The sequence below is a fragment of the Acipenser ruthenus genome, chromosome 20 (assembly GCF_902713425.1).
Source record: "Acipenser ruthenus chromosome 20, fAciRut3.2 maternal haplotype, whole genome shotgun sequence".
Lineage (NCBI taxonomy): Eukaryota > Metazoa > Chordata > Actinopteri > Acipenseriformes > Acipenseridae > Acipenser > Acipenser ruthenus.
In genome coordinates, this window is record NC_081208.1 from 31,149,448 (window position 1) to 31,166,589 (window position 17,142).

Below are 17,142 nucleotides of genomic sequence, written 5' to 3' on the forward strand. Positions count from 1 at the left end.
TTCTTTTAATCTGACTGGACAGCATCTAGACAGGCATTCCAAGTGGAGGTACGCTCTGCCAAGCTCCTCCAGGCTTCAGGCAAAGGAAAGGCCCCTGCTTGTAATAGAAAAGTGCAGCACTGTGATTACACAGCGCAATGGTCTGCACCGCACTGAGCTACCGCACTGTGATTACACAGCGCAATGGTCTGCACCGCACTGAGCTACAGCACTGTGATTACACAGCGCAATGGTCTGCACCGCACTGAGCTACAGCACTGTGATTACACAGCGCAATGGTCTGCACCGCACTGAGCTACAGCACTGTGATTACACAGCGCAATGGTCTGCACCGCACTGAGCTACAGCACTGTGATTACAGAGTGCAATGGTCTGCACCGCACTGAGCTACAGCACTGTGATTACACACCGCAATGGTCTGCACCGCACTGAGCTACCGCACTGTGATTACACAGCGCAATGGTCTGCACCGCATTGAGCTACAGCACTGTGATTACAGAGTGCAATGGTCTGCACCGCACTGAGCTACAGCACTGTGATTACAGAGTGCAATGGTCTGCACCGCACTGAGCTACAGCACTGTGATTACACACCGCAATGGTCTGCACCGCACTGAGCTACCGCACTGTGATTACACAGCGCAATGGTCTGCACCGCATTGAGCTACAGCACTGTGATTACATGACTTATTTTTGTATATTACTGTTTATTGCACATTCCTGAAGACTCAAGTATACCTTCTTTTTGCCATGTGTATCGTCTCGTGCAAAGTAAACAGACAATGTTCCAAAATGCTCACTGGTACAAGTCAAAATTCATGGAAACAATAGTACCATGTTTGTAATCACTAATTGTTTAAGATCTTTAATGTTGTGTATAATTAACCATATGTCAAGTACTATGGTCACTACTGTAACAGTTTTGAAAGAATCAATTGCAATAGATATATACCATAACAGATACACATAAGAAAAGAAAGAAGGAAAGCAAGAATAGGCTTTGTGCTGCAGCATTATAATTTCCAGATGAGACCTGCCTTTTTAAAAGGTATTCATTAAGATAAGAAGGAACTGTCATCCTCCATAGAGCCCAGGAGAGAGCTGTAGTGCATTGTATCTTGCAGCGTGGTCTTTATTTAGCAATCATTTTGATAGCCCTGTGCATTTCCTGTACAGAAGAACCTGCTATATCCTTGCGTTAGCTTGTAGCACTTCTTGTGTTTGTTTCCTTTGGAAGTCCCCACAGGGACCTCTTGTCATAGAAAATAATCTGTTCATCATTTAGTGAGAAGATGGAAAAATGACTAAACTGGAGTTGGCAACCGCACCACAAGCGAGGTGCATCCAGTCCACCAAGATATATTTGAAAACAAGAGGAATATAATGCAGTGACATGTGGAACAAGTGCTCCAACCAATAATGAGTCTCAAAGTCATGCTGTGGGATCCATTTGTAAATGCAAATTAAATGTGCTATTTCTTGTGCATTCTTTCAGCATTTTACCTTATTAAGATTTATATTCTTTAAATACATTTGTGTTTTTATGAGAAATTGTTCTTGGTCACTTATTGTTGAACACGCCCCCTCATAAAATATGATTTAAACAAAGGTGGTTATGAAACCCTGTGGGTACTACGAGTTCAAACCAAGATGTCATAAATGCACTGTACCACGGTAAAGGCTGTAGCGCCAAGTTTGTTCATTAGGAAGCAGTGAACAGTGCTCTTGCTTAAAACATGCCTGCTTTTCAGACTTACAGACACAGTTTGCAGCTGCTAAGTGATGTTCTTCATCAGCGTCGTGCTGTACAGTAAGCAAGTTAACAGTGAACCTTTTTATCAATAAGGGCATCAGCTGCTTGACCTTATCAATAAAACAATGCTTCTCAACTCTTTGGTTTTAGATGCTTTGAAATAATCAATACCGGGAGGCTGCCAGTAAGTGTCACAGATGGTCAACCAATTGCTTCTTTCGAGAAACCAGATTGCAGAGATGAGTATCTGTCTCAACTTGTAACAGGATACAGTTCTGCAAACTATATATCCTAAAAGTGACAAGAGATCAGCTGTGGGTGGCTGGAGTGGACATAAGCTTGCCAGTATTAACCCTCAGGTGAAAGGTTTTTAGCAGGACCTTATCACGTTCCTTACATCTGCATTTGGATTCGGGCAGAGTGGGAAAGATATGCAGACAATCTGTTGCATACCAAAGGACCATCAACCACGTTATATATATATATTTGTTTTGCCATCCGAAACAAATTGCTTGTTGCTTTTTCAGATAATGTGATATGGATCTAGAACACAGGAAATTCTAGTCACACAACAGTTGTTTTTGCATTGATTTAATTCTAATTAGCAAGACTGCTGTAGGACAATTAGTGGTTCTCCATTGTCTAAAGGCAACTGACCCTTAACCTGTCTGGTGGGCAAGTGAACATTTTTCTGGTAGCATTCCACCTAACACTGGACCTGAAGCCAGCGCACTCCGTTCATCTTGTTGAAGACCTCCGCAGGGACAGCTTTGGCAGTGATTGTTCATTGTTGCTGGCTGTGCTTGAATTTGGCTCTAGCTTGCAGCACACTTGGGTCTCTATCAGACCCTCCTGTAATTATAGTCTTTTTTTTTCATTATTATTTATTTATTTTAAAATGCAAGGATCGGTAACCATGTATTGCTTTTGGCGTAATCTTAAAAAAAAAAAAAGAATGACTTTAGCAGCGCCATACCGCCATTACCATTTTGTTTTTCTTTCTTATACCAATCAACCACTAACTTAACCTAGAATTGTGACTCCAGGTATGAGTGTAGTGTTTGGGTTGGTCTCACACTGCATAGCCCTTTCAGTGCTGATGGGTATCGTCTAAAAGCACGCTGATCAGTGTCTTCAGCAATCCATTCCGGCTGACTGACACACATGCAGCAGGAAGCCGTTTCAGTGCCACTCTTCAAAGCCTGATGAAAACAAAATGTACGCAAAGTCATGAACTTTTTTTCAATTTTAAATCACAGATACTTAATATTAACTAGAAATTTATGCCATGGCTCAGAATGGGGGTACTCATGCACTTATTCAGAATGGGGGTACTCATGCACTTACTGCCACAACATGCATTAGAGTCTCAAAAAAAAGGAAAGTGAGGTAAGCTGTTCCATCATCAGTTCATGATCCATTCCACCCTTATTCATATGAACTGCCACTTGTCAGTAAACAGTGCTGAGTTTGTTCTGTGGTGTTGCCAGGCATGCTTACCCTGCGAGGTTCAGAATGTCCTCTAGGTGAAATAATGTGTCTTGCAGGTCGAATGGCAGTGGCATAGAAGCATTGTGCTCGCTCCAGTAAGGGTGGCATATAGGTTCTTCATCAGCTGGTAATGTTTTGGCAAGTCTGGACTGGCACCTAAAAAAAAAAAAAAAAAGAAAACGTATTTGAGTTGAGTGGTGAAGAAGTAAAACTGGCAGATCACTGAACTTGGTTAGAATGTTGCTACTCTATGTCTGTTACAGTACACAGACACTCACACATTCATTTTGATATGGGGGGGGGGGGGTAGGTTGAGATTGGCAACTTCAGAAAAGGGCTCTATAGTACTTCATCTAGAACTCTTAGTATCAGAAGCTGTCCTGTCTGTAAGGCAATGCCTCTGATTGCCCTTGTAATTCTGCAGTACACACAGAATTGGGAGCATGACCTGGGCCAGTATTCCATAATGTTGCAAGTTCCATGGCTATGAAACACTGGAGTCACATCAGCAGTGTCAATCCAGCTGCAGACCATTATAAACACACTCTTCATCGCTGGCTTCCAGTTCAGCCTCCTGAGCAAGCCTGAGGGCTCCAGAGTCTGGGACCACGAAGTTCCTTCTCCATGGATCTGTACGGTACTCTAGGTGGGTGGTCCCTGTGGGAACACAGCCACGGGACAGCTAGCTGTTCATGCAATTTGTGGTTATACATTTAGTTTAAACCACTTAATACCCAAGGCTAAGTGCTACACTTCAGAATCATTTGCCCTCAATCGGTTGTACATTAGACTTGGAGGACAGTATTAACATATAACATTCCAATATATCTTGAGCGCTTCACATCAGCACCTGATAACAGCATCTGTTAACATGCACTAAGTACTATTATGTAGCACATCACTTCATAAATAATAAGATTAGCCGACCTCAGGGCTCTGAGACGAGTAATGTGTTTAAATGTTCTCATTATTTATTTAGTACAAGAATTAAAGGAATAGAAGCAAGTGGGGACAATCCGCTTAGCATAAATATTCAACTGACTGTAATCGTGCCCAAATTAACACAATAACACAGCTTCTCTTTTTTTAAAAGGTCAGATTATGGTTATTTTGCCACATGGATGAGATTGTGCATCAGGGTAATTAGGAAATTGATGTCTGCAGACTGAATCTGCATAAGCATTTATGCCTTCAGAAAAAGGGTTTTCTTATTCCATTTCTGCGTGTCGTATTGGTACCGGTTTTCAATCTGCTGTGCTGTGCTGCACATCTAATTGCTCTTGAAATCAGTATTTATTAGGGTGTCTATGATGCAGAAGAAGGCAAAGTGACTGGTCACGTCGTAATAGCTGTTTGAGACCTAGATCTCGTGGCTACCAACATGGGAAGGTTTTGCAAAAATAAAGGATACCATCTGTGATCATATACGAGTGCAGTACAAAAATCCCTGTCTTCAATGATAACTGATACTGTGTTTTACTGAATACCACTGAGACCACAATGAATGCTATGCTAATGTGAAAGGTATTTAAGATACCCCACTTTTCCCCAAGGTCAACTCTACACTTACCATAACTTGAACTGATCTGCAAGCACTGGTCATGATGCTAAAATTAACCACTTTAGCTAAAGTGAGTGTTAATTATGGACATGCAACCAGTCAATAAAAGGTTAATGCACAAGTCAAAGGATAAATTCCTTTAAGCATTGCCTCACTCCTCAGACTAAATGACTAACATTGTGCTTGGCGTTTTTTTTAATCAATACGTTTTACAGTAATGCGCTGGCCATCGATTCCACCAGAGATGTAGCTCTATTTCGTCTGCCTGCTCCAAAAACATCTTCTGTTGTAAGTAAATAAAATGATGAATCTCTCTTTTGCTCGGCTTCGCAGATACACTGTAATGAATGCGCTGTTTAAGATCAGCATCTGGAGCTGCTATTCGTTAAGTGTGCAATTATCTATCACAGCCAGACAGAGCTGCATATTAAACAAATCTTACTTGTTACAGGAAGGAAAACTACATGAATGCAACAGACTCCGGTAATTACACTAATAAATGCAGAATACCAATAAGAACTCGATCAGCTGGTTCCCAAACAACTATTAATGTAAATGTCATAGTGGAAACCTCTCCATAGTCAGGGATGACTGGAACCTTTTAATATGTTCTTTCAGATTAGGTTTACTAATGCTTAAGAGCTAGCTTTAAAAAACATACACTTCATAAGTCTTGAATGATGTAGACAACACCGTAAAACTGCGATCCATCATACTCCCTTGTATCGACTGCACACCTGTGGCACAAGGTCAGTGCATACTTGCTGAAAAAAAAAATTGCTAATGACGAATTGGAACCAATAGCTTTGAGAATTTAGTCCAATGCGTTTTGTTCAATTGATCAAAATAGAATGTAATTACAGTTGTCGTTTACATATCAAGACCAAACCAGTCGTTTCACTGTAAGAGAATCACACACACACAGACTGCTTGAGATGTTGGATTTCTCAAAGTCCCTTCTTTCAATGATTTAAAAGGCATCTGTTTCTAAATCAGTTTCAATCAAATGAATAGACCCTAATTACTTACCGGGTAATTAAAAAACAAAAACAAAAACAAAAAAGTATTAAGAGCATTCAGTAATGAGGGTATACAACCGCTTCACCTCCGAGTCACTGATTGAAGGTGGGGGTTTCATTTGTGGTGGAGGTGGCGTGCAAAATCCCCTGTAAATGTGACATTGCTTCCTGACCTATAACAGATCCTGCAGGTGGCATGTATAACTGCCTGCTTCTACAGGTAACAACAGGAGTGTGCCTGGAGGGGAGGGTGATGTCCCTGCAGCGGGGTGTGTTAACACATTTTCTGATGGAGTATGTAGAATGCTTAACGATGGATCAGCAGTCTTGTGTATTAGTACTGGGGTTCCCATTTTTATATAAAATGCTGGTAATCATGTGCAGCATGACAAACTAGCAGCTGATGGCAGTAATTTCCTGCAAGGAAAATGAGACCTTTTTAATGTTTTTTTTCTTTTTCTCTCCTAGCAAATCTAATGCAAAATAATTATCCGTGTTTAGTGTTGAACTTGCTATTTACAAATTCAAATGTTGTGAGGTCTTTATAGTTCTCTGTGAGCTCATTAAACTACATAAAACAATCATTTGCATTAAGAGCTGCAAAGACTATTAATTGTAATACATGCTGAAAATGTGGGAAAGAGTCCGTGTTTATAGCACTGCAACTATGCTGGTCATCACCGGGAGCCTGCGTAAGACTCACTGCAAAAGCTATGAGCCGGACTCCTGCAATATAAAAGAAATCGTGTGTTCAGGGCATAACGTATTCCGTGTGGGCGTCTGGGCTCCATAGCTGGCCTCACAGATGTGGAGTACAACTCACAGCTGCGTTGAAGGTAAACGCTAAACAGAGTATGTTATTCAAACAATAAAAAACAATTACAGTCTAGACAAAGAGGGAGGCAATGTGACTTGGCCGTTAACATGCCGGGACCAGGTGGGGGTCCATTAGGCATTTAACAACTTAACAAATTGCAAAAACACCTAGGTATGCCCCCTTTCCCCTCAGGCTACCATACCTGCATAGTATCTGCCAGTTTCTACGAAGAAATAAATTTATGACCAGCAATTTCTGTTTCAGGCCAGCAGGTAAGATAAAAAAAACATTTTTATACCTGGTCCTATTTGTCCGGCTGTCAGAGCTGTAAGTACCGTGATGAATGGGCTGTCATGACAGCAATACAGTTACTACCAGCTGACCTCTGACCTCGGTCACATGATAAGGTCACCTGAGACACACAATTCCCACCTGTCTGCAGGTAACAATACAGGGGTCAAACAGGGTTGGCTAATTATATGTATCAGCCTAGGATTGCCTAGTTACAAGGTATACATTTAGCTTTAGGGGATGTCGTGTTGAATTCCAAAGCTTTATCATACTAAGCTGTGGGACAAGAGTAGAAAACTGCTGAACAAAAGATATAGTGTTTCAGAGAGGTATTTGTTAACCTGCCCAATAGCTGAGTAAAAAAGAGAATATTGTTCCTATAAAATAACAATGAAAACAAACACACTGGAGTTAAATTCCTTCCAGTTATAACATCATGGGAAAGACCTAGTATCCGAACGCAGTGAACGATTTTCACAGTGCATGCTTTACGACAAGCCAGCCAAACTAGGACCGAGTCACAGAACTGCTTCTGAAACTTCTTTTTAGCAATTAGAAGTAAAGACTTAGAGCATAAAATATGGCAAATACTTATATATTACTTTGCTACAGTGTGGAATGCCATAGTAATTAGGACTGGTTGGTACACTGTTTACCCAAGCTCTGTGGTCATTTCCTATTATCTGTCACATCCCCTATAAGGTTAACCACTGCCCCCCTATATAGTACAGAGTGACCCCCTCTGCTGTTTACCATAAACACCTACGTCCACTATCAATACTATTCAACGCACCCAAACTGCCCTGGAGGACCCTGTCAGATAAGACCCATGCAAATCTGTTCTTTATCAGATGAGCAGCTATAAAGCTTTAATAGCCCAGTGTTCTGCTGCATATCACTTTAAAAAAAAGAATTAATGACCTAATTTGGACTCCCTCACTCCATGTGAACGCTCTTGGTTAACCACCCCTTTCAGAGATAGAATTCAGCCTTGCCTTTAAGAAAAGTCTGACGTACCAGCACAGGAGCAAGTAGAGTCCATGCCATCACAGTTAAAAGGAAACAATACAGGTTGTGCATTCAAAGTCCAAGCAATGTGTGTGTGTAATGAACATGCTAGCCGCTGGGTAGGTCACAGGGTTCCCATTGAATGGTCACACAGTCTCTATTTTGTACTGCATACCAGACACGGTTTTTCCAAGGACTCTTGAGTACATTAAGATAAAGGATCTCCTTTGCCCACTGTAGCCAGGCTCAGATACAATCCTGAGGGGCTCCATTCTGACAATGCCTGCTATGAGCTATGAGCCAGGCTCAGCAGGGAGAGTAGTTATGTTAAGTGGTGATGGGTGCAGCCACCCCCAGTGAGGTCTCCTGCTCTCTGGAGACTTGTGTGCCGTTTCAGCCTGCATTGAGAGTGATTTACAGAGAGTGAGGTGAGGGAAGTATTTGGGAAAGCGTGCTCATTGATTTCAGGAAGGGGCTCGGAGCAGTGAAAATAGCCCTGGTTGGGCTGTACGAAGGACTAAATAAAAGCACAAAAGCTGGGTTTCCATTGCTCAATGACAACTAGATTCAGATACGCAAAACTTTACTTGCCTACAGTCGGGTATTAATGGGGCAAACGTTTTTTCGCTTGAATGACGCCCTTGTTTCATGCAGATGTGTATCCTGGACTTCCATTAACTTTGTCTTGTTTTTTCAAGACTAGTGTTTTAGAATGTGCCAATATCCAGAGGTTCCTGTAAACTGTAGGAAAAGCGCAAGCCATTCATAATGCCACTTACTAAAAGCCTTGGGGAGGGTGAGCAGTGTTGCAGGTCACCTCTACTCTCACACATAGAACGTCAGTGTGTAAAATGCAGCACAAAGCATGCCTGGAAAATATATGAAACTACTTGACTGGACCATCAGACCTTTCACCTCTGTGAAGGAAGTAGGCAGTGTACAAAATATGTATCCTGTTATTGCACTCATAATGCACTGCAGTCTTTCAAGTCATTGCCAGGTCCAGATTCATTTTCAAAATAGAATAGATTATTCTATATTAATTTATATAAAAAAAAATAATAATTTTGATTCAATGTGGATTGTTTTTGCATTTTCTTGCAATTAAGCCAAAATTTACAAGTAATTAAAATACATTCTAACTACTGGTATATTTGCATATTATTTTTCCTTGAAAACATTTTAAATGATTTTGCCAGCCATTTGGCAAGCAGTTTCAATGCAAAAATGTAAGTAATATTAAAACTGTATGACTTGTGATTATTTTCACAGCAACAAGGACAACCATTGGATGGATGTCATGTATTTCTATACCTGCACATACGGGTAACTTTACCTTTAATGCAGTCTGTGAAAACTAATTTCATTTCCACTGGAAAAAAAGCATTTATAGGCTAACCTCAGCCACACGAAAAAAAAAAACTTCACAAAGCACTGTAATCAGCAACCACTTTTTCCAATTAAAAGACACAAATAGTAGAATGGGGGTGATTACACACAGACAGCACAGAGAAACTGCAGTTCACTGTTAAAACGCAGACTCACTGAAATATGTACTAAGGTTAACAACTGCTTTTTTAAAAAAAAAATAATGTGATGATCTCGTATATGAGAGTTCGTGAAATCATTGTGACTAGAAGCTGACCTACAGAATTCTATTATCTGGGAGGTACAATCGTACCTGTTATACGGTAACACCATCAAATCAGAGCGCTATCAATGAATTAATTAAATTCCACTTGCCAGTTATTCAGACAAACATAAGTACAATAATGACTTATTGTTAATTATTTTCACATTAATAAGATGCATCACATAATTGGTAACTGGTAACCTTCCCTTGAAAAAGTCCCCTTTTATTACAAACAGTATATATATATATATATATATATATATATATATATATATATATATATATATGTGCTTTCTGTAAAGGGGTGTGTGCTCTATTATGTTCTTGGATGCCGATACTTCCTTGGGTTTAACACACAGACTTTAAACGATTAGAAAAAAAAAAAATAATAATAATAATAATTAGGTTGCTACTGTAATTATCTCACATTTAAACACTGTGAACATTTAACAGTTTGTGTGACAAAACAAGAACAGCAGGCCCCTGAGGGTGGAGGGAGGTGCTCGGAGTGTACTGTGTGTCTGCCCCCGAGGGCGAGGGTGCAGGTTACACCTGAAACAAGCCAGTGGCTGGGGAGCTGGTTGACTCAGCTGATAGCAAAGAAACAAGATGTGTTTCACCAATGGGACACAGGTTAAATCCAGCCTGACGTGGCTGTTTCGTTAATGCTGCTTAACATCAGCCAAGCACTGGTTTCAGCAATTGCTGGAGTCGATATGCTTTTTATTTCGACAAAAGTGCCCCGACGTGTATGCTCAGGGATGATCTAAACCCGTGTCCCAATGGTATAAGACACCTGGTTCATTGCTAACTGCTGAGTGAAAAAGCAGGAAAGTATGGGCAGTTAATTAATGCAGGGACATGTTAATAATAAAAAAATATTAACTGTGGTTGCAACCCATGTATTATTTTCTCTTAGTTCAGGCATGTTTAAACTGTAGTGTTTGCAGTACATGTTTATCATTTAGTCAGAGGGTTAGGTCTCTGCTGCCAATGCACAGGGGGATGACGACACCACGCCGCGTGCACAACACTGTCAATATTTCCCCATCCAAGGATGCGAAAGCATCTTCACTTTAATTACATATGACTAAAAATGTCCGCAGCAGAGCAAAGAGGAAGGCAACATGCAGTAAATATGATGAGACAGATAATCGTTAGGAATCTTGCCTTTATGAATATTTGATGAAGAAAGGTTAGATTTACTGCTGGTTATTGAGGTTATTACAAATGGGTTTGGACTCAGACGAGATGACAGGCAGGATTAAAAAAGGATTTGTTCTGTCTTCACCGCAATTAGTCTTTCTGCTATTATTCATGTAGCAGGTAAGAGTTTGTCATTGGGATTATGGTAACACAACTGCTCTGAATGGGGCCACTTTGTTTTACAGTCATTCTTTTACAGCTTTCATAATAGTCTTTTCAGTCCTCATAATGGGAACACTAAAGCCCTGGCTCTACACTTCACCTCCTGTTAGACTGGCGGCATTGTGTTTTATTCCATGTCTGAATCAGCCCTTTGCACACAGAGACACAGTGGCACAGGCACATGGAGTTCAGCGATCTAGTGCTTCGTGATTCTAATTGCAGATGGGAGGTTTTCTGCCTGTGGCAGCAAAATTATATCAGCTAATCTGTGGATTACAAAAAAAAGGTTTTGATTATCAAACAGGGGCATCAGATTCTGCTTGACAGGGTCAGAAGTTGCCACAGCATAGCTATCTGACGGCAAAATATAAAAGCTAAACCTGCTGCTTAATTCAGTGGTCTATTTGACATTTCCTGCAATGACATGGATTTCATGACTTCAGTACTGTAGGTTGGAGCCCCCTCACTGCAGTATTCCCAGACACCCTGGTCCCTTTTACAAGCTGGTGACTGTCCAAGAACTGTGAAGATATTTCGCATCACAAACTGCACAGGTACTTGTTAACAAGTTTTTTTTTTTTTTTTTTTATTTAAAGGGGTGTGTAGACTTTTTTGTTTTGCTGTTCTGGCAACTTGGCATTTGCGGGAACACATCCAGCTACGCTACATAACAAGCAAAACAACACCTCACCTGAGAAAACACACCTCGTGGTTTTGAAATGTTCATCAATCAACCCTGATGATAATGAGATACATTCTTTTGGTAACTGCCTCCAGTATCTTCAAAGAGGCCGTCTTCTCCCCCAGGGTAACTGAAACTATATAATGCATGTGATCTGTTGATGTGCATAGGTCAGTCTGATAGGTAGGAATTATTGCATGGAATTCATGAGGCAAACTAATAATAAAAACATTAACTTTTAAGGAAAATACAGAACACCTCCAGTAACAAATCGTGAGACTTTGAGGCACAAGCTTATAGATTTATGTATCCGACAACACAAACGTCCCTAGATGATGAGAACTGGAAACAGCCAAACTGATTCGGCTGTACGGCCATATTCGCTGTCTTAAAATCAAGAATGGGTTGGATCCTCTGCATTGGGCTGGGGATAAATAAAATGACCAGTCACCCAGTAATTTCGAAATGCTGTTATGTGAAGGAACACCATACAATTACTCAGCTTAGTTCTGTAGGAAAAGGCATCATATTTAATATTGTTAATATTACTTTTTTTGTTTATTTAGATAGCCAACACAAGACAAAAATGCAAAAAATGCAACATAAATGTTGCTCCAAATTTGCTTCATTTATTTCAAGTGGAAAATCCAGTCCATAGACACATACGATTGTGAGAAGTTCCTGTGTGGCTCCACAGGGTTGAAGCTGGCCAGTGATTACTCGGTGAATGTGAGCTGGCACACCAGGTGCAATCTGATCACAGGGGCAGGGCTGTGTGGAGGCGTCTGGCGAGACCTGCTGCCCTTGAAGTTCACACTGCCTCCACACTTACAGCCATGTGAAAAAAAAGGGAATTTAACACATCAGGAAACCTGCCAACTAATCAATACCACTGATTAAAAGCACCAGAGCTGGCTGGAAGTGAGTTGCAAGGTAAGAGCTGCAGAGTCCTTTACAGACACATTACTTCTGGCCCACTGCTTCTGCTGCGGGGGCCCATGGGGGAGCCTGGCTTTCCTCCCCATCGCTTACGCCTAGCTGCCAACCCCAACCCCCCCCCCGACCCCCCTGACACACATGGCAAACCGTGACCCAGGCAAAGAAACACACACAGGCAGCACATCCATATCCTCTGAGGCATCTGAAAGAGTGATGCAGGTCATGAAGCAGTAGTTCAAATCTGTGTAAATCTGAGCCCAGCATTCGCGCCGGGATACTCAGTGGGATACGAATGGCTTCACGAAGAGCGTTTCATGCTGTCTGACGTTCACCTGACAGTCCTGAAAGACATGCTGACAAACTCTCAAGTCGCACAATTTAATGCTCTAAAAAGCAAACCCAGGTTTTTCTTGTTGTTTTCCTTGCTTTTTTTTTTTTTTTTTTTGCTTTTTTTAGTGCTCCAATCGCACTTAACTTTCTGAGAGTGGAAAGCAACACTACACAGGCCTCTCAAGAGGTCATGTTACAGTACGCTTGGGGATGTGCAGACAGACAGATAGAGAATTACCGGTATGAAAATATAAAAGACAACCCAAGGCAAAGTGTGTTTTCTGTCTCTCTGGCATGCAGGTATTAAAGAGCCTACACCTTGTAGGGTGTAATGTATCGGTGGGATTTTTTCTATTGAAAACACAATTGCATATTGTATGAAATGTGTTAGTAACATGGGGAAGCTGATCCAAGCTATTGTTGTCATGTAATTTGAGATAAACATTTGATCTTTCATGTTTTTCTCCCATTTAGGCAGTCTGCAGACCTGCTTACATCTTGAATCAAAGCTATGACCTTTAACTGCAGTCTCCTTTTCCACTTCCTACATTACATTAGGTTGTCTTAGAGAGTACAGAAGTTTGATATAATCACCTCATTACAAATTAGCACTCAATAAAGCCACAGAAATTGTTTCCATTAAGTTTTACTTTCAAATTAATCTTCTATATAGAAGTCAAATTCTTAAGTTTCACTACACTTAGTCAATAAGGGATAATAATGATGTTAATGAACTAGTAAAACTCCAAGAGAACTGAATGCGTTGTTATACATATATGCATACATGCTACAAGCATCCGTTCTCACGGCGATAAACCGGATCTAGACTTTAGGCATACAGTCTACTACATAGCTGAAGGGCGCCCTGTCAATACAGCAGCTTAGATCATCCACATTCCCAACCTGTCTCAGTGTCTTAAGGTGGATCTACACTGGAAGTGAGCGAAGCAAGCACATTTTTTACATCAAAAGCTAATATTCTAGCAGACACAGTCAAGTGACCATGTCCTTATTCCTCTTGCTGTTCTCCCGCTCAATCCCACACAAGACAGAGGTGACCCATTCATAACACCACTCACGCAGCACATAGACTACAGAACAAGCAAACAAAGCCAACACACACCAAAGAGAGAGCGAAGTCGCCACACACCCAGGAGAGAGAGGGGTCCCACTGACAGGGGTAAGAGGTAAAACACACACAGACACGCTCGCCGTAATACAACACAATGCACCCCCGGCACCCACAAAACAGTACACAAACAGCTATGTACATAATGTCCCCCAATGTGAGTGGGTTGGGGACTGACTTTCCTTCTGATTGGTCCGTTTCACTCTCGTCACTCTCGACTGGTGGGAAAACCCTGATCCTAACCCTAACCCTACTCCTGTGGAGTCGCTTGCTTCACCCAGCTGGCCACTTGCATCGCTCGCAGTCAATGTAGATGCACCTATACGTTCCAGTTACTTTTAAATGATTCCCTTGCATCGCTCGCTTCCAGTGCAGATCCACCTTTACACATTTCATCTACTGCCTGGAATGCATTCATGGAATTAGTTGAGCAGCTTCATCCAACTTCAAAGAGAAGAAACAATGGATCTAAACAGGGTGCAACTAGATATACTAGATTTTTGTACAGACATAAAATGCGCACACACTGAGATGTTGTCTTTTTCAAGGTCCCCTTCCTTTAAATGATGGTAGTATTTAGATCAGTGTGTGCATATATATATATTTTCGTTTTTATTTTTTAATCTGTAACCAAATATTGTACCAAGAAAACAAATAACCTCCATTACAGATATATGACATGGGTGCAATAAATCATAGCGCTAGGCAAACAGTGCTTTGGGCTCCTTGTAGGTCTTGTATGCAGTATTGCTAATCCTTGAACACGTTGAGCCAAAACACAGTGCTGAAATGTTTTTCCACCGTTAAGGATCTAATTAGGAAGCCAGTTTTTTTTGCCAAGATGTGAGTTGCTTAACATGTTCCTTTTCAGCTGTGTCTTCTAGTACTAGACTCCGCAGTAAAAGCACAAGTTGTCCTTCCGATAGGATTGTTGACTTTTGTGGTCTGTTAAGCAACCCAACGTTACTCATGCGTATGCAGAAGAGTACACACACACACACACACACACACACACACACACACACACACACACACACACACACACACACACACACACACACACACACACACACACACACACACACACACACACACACACACAAAGCTCCTGCCAGGACAGCCCAGTGCTTTTGGGCAGATCCTGGAACACTGGATTTGTCTTTTTTTTTGTTTTTTCTACAATACATTCCCCAAAGTGAGTTTAATCTGTGAAATGACAATAGTTAGCATAAAACCACAAAGGGACAAGTAGAAACAAAGTGCTTTGCATCCATATTCAACAACAGCGATAAAAAAAGTTTCTCATAATGAACAAAACTTTGCTTCGAGGCATTCCTGTATCGGATGATAAGAAGCAGTGCATGACTCCTTCCTCACCTGAATTGTGGGAAAGAAATCTGGGGCATGTTGCCTTTCTATTCCAGGAGGCTAGTTTACCATTTCATTTTTGCTCCTGTCAAACCTAGTGCAGATACTAGATACTTAAACACTCTTAAAAGATGAATAAAGTAAGCTGGTATCACCGCATCTTAAAATGACATTTGATTAGATTGTTCAATTTTTACACCTCTCAATTATGAAAGTTTTTTCTAATTTTTTGCTGTTCATTTGAAGTGTTCTGCACTCAGAAGACAGGAGGTTGTTAAGCTGTGTGCAAGTCACTGTACAAGAGGGATGCAAAACCACATCTTGCTGAGTGTATCTGGTTTACATGTTGTGCTGCTATTTCCAGCATTGTACAAGGTTGTATTCGCATTCTTCAATACACATGTAGCATTCACAATTGCATTATCACTGCCTTGGTTGCAAAACAAAGTGGTTCATCATCATTCCTAATGCAATACAAAAGTAAACACCTTCAACTTGTGTTAAAAATACATGCCATTGTGATTTCATTAAGCTGTGCGGTGCTGCTAAACTGGCAAGACAGTCCTGTAGCTTCTAATTAATGCAGCCATTTAGTAGAAGAGAGAGTATTTACAGAAATGCTCTCTTCAAATAAACCTTTCCTCCGGGAGTCCATTGTTTGTCTGAAAACACGGCCAGCCTTATTTACAGTTTTTAATTGCTCTGGTGATCTGTGGGTAAAACGTAATAATCACAGCACAACAGAATTGTTACTCTTTGTGACAATTGTAATAAAATGCTACCAACGTCTGGGGAAATTGAAAAACAGTTTGGATGCAAATAGTAAAATGTCACTTTTCAATTTTTCCTTAAAGGGGAACTAATCCTTCTGAGTGCAGGGACGGGATAAAATAAGGCTACAAAGCTGGTGACAGGATCTACTGTACCAGCACCCATTAGGGACCCATCGCTCCTCCGACTGCTGCTAATAATGTGGGACAGGCGAAGCATAATCTTAAAAGAGAAAGACAAGCAAATCACGTTGCATTGAGTAAACCCACGTATTGAAGTTCAGAAAACTTAAAAACTTAAAAAAAAAAAAAAAAGTCAAAGCTGATTGACCAGCAGAGAAAAAAAAATCTTTCAAACATATTTCATGCTTCTTACAGGTAGACTGTACTGTTTAATAATATTTGTTTTAAATGATGATGGTGGAAAAAATCAGCTCTATGTGTTTCTTGTTTGTTTTCATTTGCACCAGAAAAACACCATGTGGGGAAAAAGAAAATATGTATTCATTAACAGAAACCAGATGACGTTGTGCTAGTGCATGTGCTATAATGGATCTGCTCTAATATATGTGCTCTAATGGATGTGCTTATAATGTACGTGCTACAATGGATGTGATCTAATGGATGTGCTCTGTTGGATGTGCTATAATGGCTGTGTTATATTGTACATGCTGTAATGGATGTACGGTACTATAATGGGCCTATTCAACAGAGTGAATACATGTATGATTATGCAGCACCTCACCTGTTGTAATATATTCAAGGAATGCGAGACTAGTGAATGCTATGGCACTACTTTTCTGCCAAGTAACTAGTTTATATAAGTACAAAAGCTATTGACCTATCGCAAGCTAATCCTTCATCTTCCTGCTTTTTATCACCGCGGCACAGACAATCCAAGAGGGCCTCCAGACACTGCTGCCTTAAGGGGGCTACAGAGGAGTCACTTTCATTTGTGTACAAATTTTGGAGGCAAAGAAATGC

The 17,142-nt window shown here is 40.8% G+C and overlaps 1 protein-coding gene across 2 annotated transcripts in view; it reads right to left on the reverse strand.

The window, feature by feature from the left end:
* Positions 1-310: 310 nt before the first annotated feature.
* Positions 311-17,142, reverse strand: part of LOC117425155 (alpha-ketoglutarate-dependent dioxygenase FTO-like) — a 121,103-nt gene continuing 104,271 nt past the window's right edge. The window contains exons 10-11 of one of the 2 annotated variants that reach the window (XM_034041869.3): positions 3,253-3,399; positions 311-2,954 (exon numbers count right to left, since the gene is read on the reverse strand). In XM_034041869.3, coding sequence (XP_033897760.3) covers positions 3,275-3,399 — 125 coding nt within the window. In that variant the 3' untranslated portion in view covers positions 311-2,954; positions 3,253-3,274. The remainder of the gene's footprint in view (positions 2,955-3,252; positions 3,400-17,142) is intronic. The other variant, XM_034041870.3, reaches the window with a different exon arrangement.